At 34.9% G+C, this 11,371-nt stretch overlaps 1 protein-coding gene and 1 long non-coding RNA gene across 2 annotated transcripts; both read right to left on the minus strand.

The window, feature by feature from the left end:
* Window positions 1-1,534: 1,534 nt before the first annotated feature.
* Window positions 1,535-2,983, minus strand: LOC137008908 (uncharacterized). Its single transcript, XR_010892825.1, has 4 exons — window positions 2,817-2,983; window positions 2,572-2,646; window positions 2,378-2,453; window positions 1,535-2,056 (listed from the first exon to the last, which is right to left on the minus strand). It is a non-coding gene; the product is annotated as an uncharacterized lncRNA (long non-coding RNA).
* Window positions 2,984-7,201: 4,218 nt separating this feature from the next.
* LOC137008915 (uncharacterized) lies at window positions 7,202-10,948 on the minus strand. Its single transcript, XM_067370702.1, has 5 exons — window positions 10,829-10,948; window positions 8,090-8,214; window positions 7,729-7,874; window positions 7,521-7,623; window positions 7,202-7,348 (listed from the first exon to the last, which is right to left on the minus strand). Exons 1-5 carry the CDS (start codon window positions 10,929-10,931, stop codon window positions 7,202-7,204), a joined length of 624 nt encoding a protein of 207 aa, XP_067226803.1. The 5' UTR covers window positions 10,932-10,948.
* Between the last annotated feature and the right edge of the window lie 423 nt (window positions 10,949-11,371).

An 11,371-nucleotide genomic window follows, 5' to 3' on the forward strand; every position in this document is an offset into this window, starting at 1 on the left:
TCCCCTCCCCCTCAGGACCACCCAAATATTATCCCATCCCCCCATAGTTGACCGTAATATGAACTCCATGACCTTGGGGTTATGGAAATTAAATGGTGATTGACCTTTGACATGGGCTATGAATATGTCCATTGATTCTCTGCATTTTGAAATATCTATGGTATTGACCTGTGGGTCTAGCCTGACTACATCAGACTTCCTACTTCCGCTCAATTTCATTTCGCTTCTGTACTCAGTCTGAGACAGCGTCAGAGCTTTCTGTTTGCCACCGGTCTGGAAACAGCCGGGCCAATCAACGAACAGAGGGCGGGCTGAGAGCCGTGACGTAGATGCTAAGCGCCGAGTTTTACATTGTAGGTTAGAGAAATCGAAAACCGAAACGACCCCGGAAATGGGAAACGAGACACGGGATGCAATTCGCTCTGTTATGGAGAACATTCAACTCTTTTTCAAACTGAAGCCAGAACAAGAAGAGTGTTTGATAAACATTTGTTTTATCATGTGTTTACAACAGGTTTACAGTGGAAGTTCAATCATAGATTTGAGTTCGATGCATGATGTCTGTGCTTCAATGCGGCTGTACAGGCTCATAACATACGTCATAACTAAACGTATCTGATTGGCTTACGGGTAACCAATGATTTTAAACTTCAGACAAGCGCCCCCTAGCGAGAGAGAAAACGCTTCTCTATTATGCCATTCCAGACTCTGTCTACGAAGCAAAGTGAAGTAGCAGAGTCTGGTATTACCAGGCTACTGTGGGTCATTTGCAGGTGGAACAAATGGATGATTTTTGAACTTTGATGCCATATTTTAAGTCCTGATGGTGATTTAGGAACTTTCAGGGTCAGACATGAGTTATATAAAAATAAGATTTTAATGAAGAAACAGCCAGATCAAAATAACAAAAGAATAAACATGGTATATTTTATAAAATAGATAAAACACAGATAAAAGATAAATCACACACACACACACACAAACACACGTACACACATTTCAAAAAGTGAAAATCCTTCACATCTCCAAAATATTATAACACGCTGAATAATGAGTTACTAAATTTACAGAGACTGATTATTATAGTTAAATAAAAACCTGAGATAAACAATGTCCATCGGGTTAACAATCGCTTTTAGTTCGAAATGTGTTCATGTAAGTAAAGGAATATTTATTTTAGCAATGTCTGACCCTGAAAGTTCCTAAATCACCATCAGGACTTCAAATATGGCATCAAAGTTCAAAAATCATCCATTTGTTCCACCTGCAAATGACCCACAGGTCAATACCATATGTAGCACCCTTTAAAGGATTGCTAACAATTTAAATGATTCAGTTGAATTTAGTTTTAGAAGATTGAAATTAATTAATCAGAAGATTTAGGAATCGTCAAGGAGGTGGCGGGTTGTGGTGAGAAACAACAGACAGACAACAGTTCAATTTGATTTGAAATATAATTTGATAATTACAAAAGAACAAAAGGCAATTACATTACAATTTATATGAACAATATACAATAAAGATCGGCTTGAAAATTTCCCTCGAGTGCACTCTTTTTTTTTTCACCCCAAAAATATACACGGACCGGTCCTTTCAATATTTGAAAAAGGAGAAGAAGAAAAAGAAAAGAAATAAAATAAATAAAACAGATCGAGAAACTACTCTTTTTTTTCTCAAAGATAATCCAATAAGCACTTCAATGTTAATCAAATGGGTTACTGGTATCCTATCAAGTGTTCAATGTTCTATGTAGTACTGATCAGTTTCTTTTTCTCTTTTCCCGTTCTGTTCAGTGAATTCCCTCAGGGCAGGGATTCTGATAGTTCTTTAGGTTGAAAGTGTCTTGCTTTCTCCAAACAAGAATGATAAAGAAGAGGACAATATCCTTTCTTTGAATTTATGAGGTGTCGTCCTTTTTCCTCTGTAGCAGATTTTGGTTGGCTCGCCATCAAATGTGATGTTTCACAGGATATCACAGAAGATCACCGGAGTATCACGAATCCGTAGGATGAAGAAAAAAATAGAAAAAAAAAAACAAGGAAAAAAAAAACCTGGCCTGATCACAGACCAGAACATTCATTTAGTGAATCTGAGAATGAATTTCACATCAAAGATCAAAACAATCAAAATAATAAAATATACAATTACCACTTCTATAAGAAATGATATATTACTCATTTACTTCTCAGTCAAGCTTTTCTTCTATTACACAGGTGCGTGTCTTTACACGTGACCAACAATGGCGACAGTGAACTGCACTGAACAAGTAATAACCACGCGGTTCACTATGACCGCTTAAGATTGAAATAAAACAAAAATAAAATAATAAACATACAAATCTCTTTTTTTTTCCAGAAATGATACATTAGTTATTTACCTCTATGAATTGATTTTACTTATTCACAGGCGCGTCTCTATCACATGCGCGTGCGACCAGCAATGGCGTCGGTGAACTGAAATGAACAATAACCACGCGGTTCACCATGACCACATTTGTAACCACTCAGATTGAAATAAAATGAAACTAAAACATACACATTTATTTTACAAGAAATAGTATTAGTCTTTTACCTCGGAGTTCGTTTTTGCTCTCACACAGGCGCGTCTCTATCACATGCGCGTGCGACCAGCAATGGCGTCTGTGAACTGCAATGAACAATCACGCGATTCACTATGACGTTTATAACTACTAAGGTCAAAATACAAAAATAAAAAATACGTTAAGCAGTTTACTGCAACTAAACTACTCAGTTGCAGTGAATCAAAAGTTTTTAAACATTTTTTTCTTTACCATCGATTACATTATGCTGACTCACCGAGTAAAATGTGTCTCAACAATGTTCAATCGACGTTTTGAGATGCTGGATGCCTCAAAATAAATGAATTTAAATGTTTGTACGATATTTGGAGGGTTTTTATATCTATATTTAATCAAGTTCTATCACGAAGATCAGATCACGTCTCTTTCTCCATCAACTCGTCTCTTCTGTCATTGCGCATGCTCGATGACACGCAGGGCGCGCGCGATGACAAAGAGCTCTCATTGGTTAATCACTAATCTACTAAATGGGATAAATTTGCTAATTTTTTAAATGTTTTTAATAACTTTAACACTTCTTTCCAACTTTTATTAAGAGAAATATTATGTTAATAACTGTGAATAAATTAAATAATTCCCTTCAATTTCTCTTCATCTAACCTGGGTTACACATAGATATTTCAAAATGCAGAGAATCAATAGACATATTCATAACCCTTGTCAAAGGTCAATCACCATTTCATTTCCAAAAGGTCAAAAGGCCAAAGTAATTAATCATTTTTGTCATTCCGTCCATAATAACTACTGAAGTTATACTACACCTACAATTTTTCTTTCAATTTTTGATAAAGCAGGTCATTTTTTGTCTTATGAAGAGTTTATATGTGTTCATAATTTATCCTTAACGTTTAAAGAATATAAAGCGGTTCCTTCCGGTCTAACTCAACTTGTTAAATGTCATCTAACTTTAGTAAAAGTGACACAAAGAACCTGATTTGATCTTAGATGGAATAAGTATATTTACCAAAAAATGTAATAAGCATATTTGACAAATCCTTCAAAATAAAACATGTAACATTCCTAAAGGCAAATTTCATTGGGCATCTCTTATTGAATCTATAGACTGGAAGGAAACCTGGCTGTTACCTCATTACTGCATCCCAAATAAGACCAAAAATGTTAATTTTAAGATATTACATAACATATATCCTGTGAATGAATCTGTGGCAAAATATATAGAGATTAACATTTATTGCTCATTTTGTGGGAATAATGAGGAAACACTGATCCATTTATTTTTCCAATGTGAAAAACTCTCAACTATTGGAATAGTTTATAACTTCATATAGGTAAGCATCTTGATTCTTCCAAATCCTTTCAATTAAAAGATATAATTTGTTACTATAAAGTTAACTAATACTCCAATAAATTATATTGTTATTTTTATTTTTTTATTTTATTTGGAAAAAAAATTCATAAGCAAAAATCACAGCCTACTTTTTCACATTTCTTAATTGAAATTGATGCATTTCTCAGTTCTCTTAGATTGACATAAGATAAGAAAAGTGACAGATTTTTGAAATCTTATGATAATTTGTTTGGTAATGCCTCTGATGCATATTGTTTCCTCTGTATGTGTTTATGATGTTATTATTTATTTTTTCCCCCCTTTCTCTTATTTGTTTGTGAAACTTTACATGAGGATTTTATGTAATTGCATTCCTGTAGAGGTTCTGTCTGTTTTGTCTTTGTATCTGTTCATTGTGTGATGCATTAAAAAAAAAAAAAAGTTTGAAATTTGAATGGTTCACCGGTAGAGGGCGATGATAAAGTGAACCCATTAATCATGCAGATTTACTGAGAACTTTTGAACAATGGGTTTTACCTGATCAGTTTTATACATTTGTAGATGTTTTAATTGGACATTACAATATTTAAAAATAAATAATGGTAGTTATTAATATCTTATTTGCCTGTTTAGCTTGAGCCATTGGACAGAGAAACAAGCCCTGAAAATTGATAAAAGAACACATTATACAGACATTCTATATTTAATGTTATTAGATGATTACTTAATTGAATTTGATCGATTTTACTTTCAATAAAACCTTTGCAATACATTTGTAAAAGGTGTTTTAATGCATGTTTTGTTGCATTTACACTGTTCTGACCACTAGGGGTCACTGTGGAGACGGGTTTCTAAGCCTCGACACATGACGGCACATTTGCTTCAACTGCTTCAGTGTTTCACGAAGCCTCGATCTGCCCATCTCTACTTTCAGGCCAACCACATTAGACACGTAACCCCTTGTCCCTGTGCTGATTATGGTAATGTAGCTACACTGTAAAACTTTGCTGTGTAAATTTGCAGTTATTAACCAGCAGCAGCTTCACCTGCAAAGTACTGTGTTGTTTTTACAATTTTTTTTTTTTTTTTTACTATAAAACATTGTCCTGTAGGCCTACTTTATCTGTAAATGCTGGCAGCATAGTTGCACTAAATTAGAACTTATTTAACTTCATTTGCAGAAACTGCCATAAAACGGTCAACTGTCAAATACTTTCAAATGCTTGTTGCAGATCTGCCACCGTGGAAAGTAGAATTTGGCCCAGTTCAAAAATTTGACTTGCACTGCTGGATTATATACAGTGAAAGTAAAAAAATTCAATACAGCTGCTCAAAACCATTTTTTTTTTTTTTTCAAATTCATGATTAATATTGCATTGCAGTGAATCACATTTAATTATTTAATATAAATGAATTTTTTTTTTTTTTTTGCAATTTCAAGTATTTACATTAAGGATGTGTACTATGACTAACCTGACAGTCCTATATACGGATGTTGAAATAAACCAGAATTGGACCTTATCTGAGCCACAAAATCTATGTAGGGGTTGGGGGATGGAGGGTGGTTGGAGGGGTCCCATATCTGCGGGATAGCCTGGTAATACCAGACTCTGGTACTTCACTTTGCTTCGTAGACAGAGTCTGGAATGGCATAATAGAAAAGTGTTTTCTCTCTCGCCAGGGGGCGCTTGTCTGAAGTTTAAAATCATTGGTTACCCGTAAGCCAATCAGATACGTTTAGTTATGACGTATGTTATGTGCCTGTACAGCCGCATCGAAGCACAGACATCATGCATCGAACTCAAATCTATGATTGAACTTCCACTGTAAACCTGTTGTAAACACATGATAAAACAAATGTTTATCAAACACTCTTCTTGTTCTGGCTTCAGTTTGGAAAAGAGTTGAATGTTCTCCATAACAGAGCGAATTGCATCCCGTGTCTCGTTTCCCATTTCCGGGGTCGTTTCGGTTTTCGATTTCTCTAACCTACAATGTAAAACTCGGCGCTTAGCATCTACGTCACGGCTCTCAGCCCGCCCTCTTTTCGTTGATTGGCCCGGCTGTTTCCAGACCGGTGGTAAACAGAAAGCTCTGACGCTGTCTCAGACTGAGTACAGAAGCTAAATGAAATTGAGCGGAAGTAGGAAGTCTGACGTAGTCAGGCTATCTGCGGGACTCCCCAGGAAAAAAGTCGCATTCCGGGGGATAAATATCATGTTATTTGGGGTCGCTTCAACCGCGGACTTGGCAACACTGTTGCCTCAGATGCGACGTTTGTTGTGTGTTTGTGGGGGCGGGTTTATGTTAATTTCAGGGTTTGTGATGTCACTAAGAATTTGTTATATAGTTCCTACTAGCCTTTTGTTGTAGTCCTTAAAAAGCAATTTCAGTATGTCGTAACTTTGCAGATGTTGTTTATGCTCAAACATCGACATTACACACTAACTAAAGTTAAAAAGTGAACTAATCTACCACCCCTTTAAGGATTAAATGTTAAAACAGCTTTCCATAAGATGTGGGCATTTACTATAATGACAGTGGTGAGACTTTATAAGCTTCATGCCACACAGTATTTGCCCATGCAGGCAATATTTAGTTATTCTTTGTTGGTGTGTAATTTAGGGGAGACTGCATATAATATTAACTACCTTCTGATACTGACAGAGAAAACCTGATTCTGTTAATATAAATAGCCCACATAGTTTTAATATTACTTTTATTGATTTGTAATTTAGCAGTTGTTACTAACAGACAACTGAGAGTCATAAAAGCACACAAACCAACATCAAACCAAAATCAACATTTTGAATTACAGACATGTAATAATATATTCCTAAAACAAAAGGGGTAAAATCTTACATTGGAAGATTGAACAAGCCCCCTATTTAGAAAATTTGAGAACAAAGGGTCCCATTCAGGGATAACAAATCAAACTGCTCTGATAATTCGCAAGATTATCATAATGGTACATCTGAATGAAAAACCCTAAACAGGCTTTTCCTTGATCTGCGACATGCGATATTCCTTAGCAGCCTTCTTTGCATTCAGGTCTGGCTTTAAGTGTGCGATTTGTAGCACATCTTCTGTCAGTGGATCGGTACTTCCGTGCCTAAAACATAATGTAAAAGTCAAAAATGTAAAATAAGACCATACATTTTTTCCCCCCACACAAAAGAGGTACTTTGATATAAGATTTTTCTAATGTAGATCTGTCCAACTGAAAACATCTTTGTTATATCTATTAAATCCTGGGAGATAAAAAAACAAAGAATAATCTGCTTTATATATAGAGATAATGTTTAACATTTAACTTACTGCTTCACATGATCCTCAATAGCACTGCGCTCGTACACCATCCCATCTGTAGTTTTCACTGGATCGACAAACAACTTGTGTGACAGAGGACAAGTTAAAGTAGGAGGAATGACAGTTTTCTGTAACTCTGGACCTACATATTTCTAGGAAGGAAAGAAAGAAAGAAAGAAAGAAAGAAAGAAAGAAAGAAAGAAAGAAAGAAAGAAAGAAAGAAAGAAAGAAAGAAAGAAAGAAAGAAAGAAAGAATATGCTTACTCTTTATATGGTTAGTAGTAATAGGAGGCTTTTGTTAACTTCTTGCAGTTTTGAATTTACCTTTTCCAAGTCATCAAGAGAGGAACTGGCATACATCTTTGTACTTTTCCTGGCTTCTTCCTCATATTTGTGTCTGTTGCTCAGGAATTCTTCTGCCAGAATGCTTAACAAAGAGCATAATGTTTATCGAATGACTATTTTATGAAACATCTAAACAGCTACTACTTTAAAATCTCAAAACCTGTAACATCCTATATTTTCTGTTTACCTGTCAAGAGGATCATCTGGTTCAGGAGCGATCAAGAGCCCAAATATCGCATCCAGGATCTCTCTCATGGTAATGTGGGCTGAGTAGTTTCGATCAAAAACATTGTGACAGATTCTTCCTACATTGTTCACATTGCAGTGGTACACCTTTATAAAGAAGTTAAGGGACTGTAATAAAAATTGTTTATGTTCATTTATTGTTATGCTCGAGTGAATATTCTCATTTTGTGGTTTTTAAACTCAATGAATGTCTATGTCACCTATCTGTAACTGCTGAAAGAAGACTCAAGATCGATCTATTAGTTCATCCAGATCCTGTATGGATGTACCAAATTTGAGGACAGCAGTGGAAAAAAGGATACAGGGGTGAAGAATCTCATAAGAGGTGGTTTCACAGGGTATTCAGGACCAAACTCACAATACAGCTCAAAGACTCCATCTTCATACGGGGTATCAGGTGGACCTCTCATGAGGATCTTCCAAAAGGCTGAAAAACAAAAACTGTAGTATTTAACAGCACACTAGCTTATATTGCAGGTACATCTGACACATTTAAACTAAATCTATATGTTAATCACGATTACGGTTCTCTTTACACAGCTTTTGAGAGTAAAACACACAAACTTTGTTATTAGTCCCTCTGGAAAAAGTCTAGATATACTGATACAGTATATCCCTTTGAGGAAAAAATGGTCCGTGAAATCAAATCTTCATAAGATATACAGAATTAGACCACTGTGCCCTTATTATTTATTTGTTTTCACAGTAGTGTAGTGAAATGTGTAACATAAACAGACAAAATTAGTATACAGATAGTATCGATCACAGGTTAAATATGGAGTACCACAAGGCTCAGTACTAGGACCGTTGCTTTTCACTCTGTACATGCTGCCCTTAGGAGAGATAATTAGGAAGCATGGTGTTAGTTTTCACTGCTACGCTGACGATACTCAGCTCTATATTTCCTCGCGCCCTGACGAAACCTACAAATTCACAAAACTAACAGAATGCATAGCTGACATTAACAACGGGATGACAAGAAATTTCTTATAATTAAATTCAGAAAAAACTGATTTCCTTATCTTTGGACCAAAAACTTCCTCACGAAAAAACCATTAAATCTTCGTCCTCAGTTAGGAACCTGGGTGTGCTCTTTGATACCAATCTTTCATTTGAAAGTCATGTTTCCAATATCTGTAAAACCGCCTTCTTCCATCTAAAAAATATATCTAAATTACGGCATATGCTCTCAATGACAAATGCGGAACAGTTGGTTCATGCATTCATGACCTCAAGACTAGATTATTGTAATGCTCTACTGGGTGGTTGTTCTGCTCGGCTTTTAAACAGACTACAGTTGGTCCAAAATGCGGCAGCTAGAGTTCTTACTAGAACCAGAAAGTATGACCATATTAGCCCAGTTCTGTCAACATTACATTGGCTCCCTATTAAACATCGTATAGATTTTAAAATCTTGCTACTTCCTTATAAAGCTCTAAATGGTTTAGCTCCCCAGTACCTAAGTGAGCTCTTAATGCATTATAGTCCTCCACGTTTATTGCGATCTCAGAATTCAGGCCAGTTGATTATACCCAGAATATCAAAATCAACTGAAGGCGGCAGATCCTTTTCCTATTTAGCGCCTAAACTCTGGAACAATCTTCCTAGCATTGTTCGGGAAGCAGACACACTCTGTCAGTTTAAATCTAGACTAAAAACACATCTTTTTGCTCTTGCATACACATAACACATTATCAATACATTAAAAAATTTTCAAATCCGTTAAAGGATTGTTACGCTGCAATAATTAGGTCGGCCGGAACCGAGAACATTTCCTACAACACTAGATATACCTGTACATCAGAATAAGAATGGCATCTACGCTAATATCTGTCTCTGCTTATCCCGAGGTTTGCCGGGTGCTGGATTCAGGCCGTATCCAGATCAGATGGAGAACCTGCGTCTGGACCTGACTACAACGTAGCCCAGGAGACAATGGGCCTACAGACCCAGTTCTGGCTGCATCTATAATTCAGATTTTTAATCCCCGTATCCGCTTACATATATTTATATATAATCTATTTTTAATCTCTATAATAAAAATGTATAATTCAGATTTTGATCTCCATATCCATTTACATATATATATATATATCTTCCAAGGGGTTTTTTCCCTCCTAGGACTTTTTTCCCAGTGCTAGCACGCTGGGTTTTTCTCCTAGGGGTTTTTTCCACCCCTGGAAGTCAGCCGACATTGGCTTAATGTAGCACCATCTTGTATATGTTACATATTACCACGCTTGTTTGTACAGCTTATTTTTAACCACTTCCCTTTTTTTCTGTGCTTCTAATATGTAAAGCTGCTTTGAAACAATTACTAATTGTAAAAGCGCTATATAAATAAATTTGACTTGACTTGATAGTTTCTGCAAGTAAGAATAATCTGGTTCTGAACTTTTTAATTGCTTTTTAGTCAGTAAAGCTGCTATATCAGACTACATGAACTATGTGAAGTCATATAAACAAATTATTTATTTTTGTAATTATTCGTTCAAGCCAATATTATTCGTTAATTATTAATGGGTCAATGATGGGACTTTTTTTTGTCCAAAGGCCTTAATAATAATAATAATAATAATAAAATATATGACATTTTAAGTATGTAAGGTAGAATTAGCTAGATTTCTTTTATTGAATCCAAAAGTTTTTAATTATATTTTGTTACATATAAAGGTATTTTAAAGATTTAAGTGTCCAAAGGTCATTCAGTTTCACCGTCCAAAGGCCAATACAGCCATTTCATTTGTGATTAAAATATCTTAAAATGTAATAAATCTGGCATGATTTTGTAACATCATATATCAACATAGTGCAAAATGTTATTAAAATTATGTGAAGTCATTGCTTTGATATGAGAAAGAATGACTTAAAAAATTGTCCATCTTATAAAAAACGACTAACGTTAATTGTTAATTGATTATAAAAACCACATAATCTCATTAACACTTAATAAAACTTAAAGTCATTCTATCTCCATTATGTTTTTTTACACTTTTAAAAACCTTATTTGCATTGACCCTTATATTAAACATCTTACTTACTGAAATCAGACTCAGAGGGCAGCACTGTGCAGAAAGGGTGAGGGTCACAATGAAGATTCTTGAGCTCTTCCAAAATTCTCTTGTCCTTCTCAAAAATGTACATTCTCTTGGATTCCTTGATCCGCTTTTTCAAAGCACTACAATAAATTTTGCATAGATGGTGACACACTTACATTTTCATATCTACAATATTATTTGTTCCTCATGATGAACATTGAAATCCCATTCAGTTTATTTGACTCAGTGTAAAGAAATCCAACCACTAAATAAATTACAGTAGGCACATTTTTTTAAATTTGAATTAAAAAAGAAAACATTTAGACAAAATATCAAACGTTTTATCAAGTAATGTACATTTAGTGCCTTCAATTTTGAAAGGAAATTTTTTAATTCCTGTCAATATTTTTTATTTAAACACTTAATTTAAGACTGATAAATCAATGTCCTTGTACATTAAGCTACATTCTAAATATAGTAAAATTACTGTGAAATTCTCTATGTGCTTTAGATGTAGCTCAATTCAATGTTAGCTTACTTCTTTGT

The sequence above is a fragment of the Chanodichthys erythropterus genome, chromosome 3 (genome assembly GCF_024489055.1).
Source record: "Chanodichthys erythropterus isolate Z2021 chromosome 3, ASM2448905v1, whole genome shotgun sequence".
Classification (NCBI taxonomy): Eukaryota; Metazoa; Chordata; class Actinopteri; order Cypriniformes; family Xenocyprididae; genus Chanodichthys; species Chanodichthys erythropterus.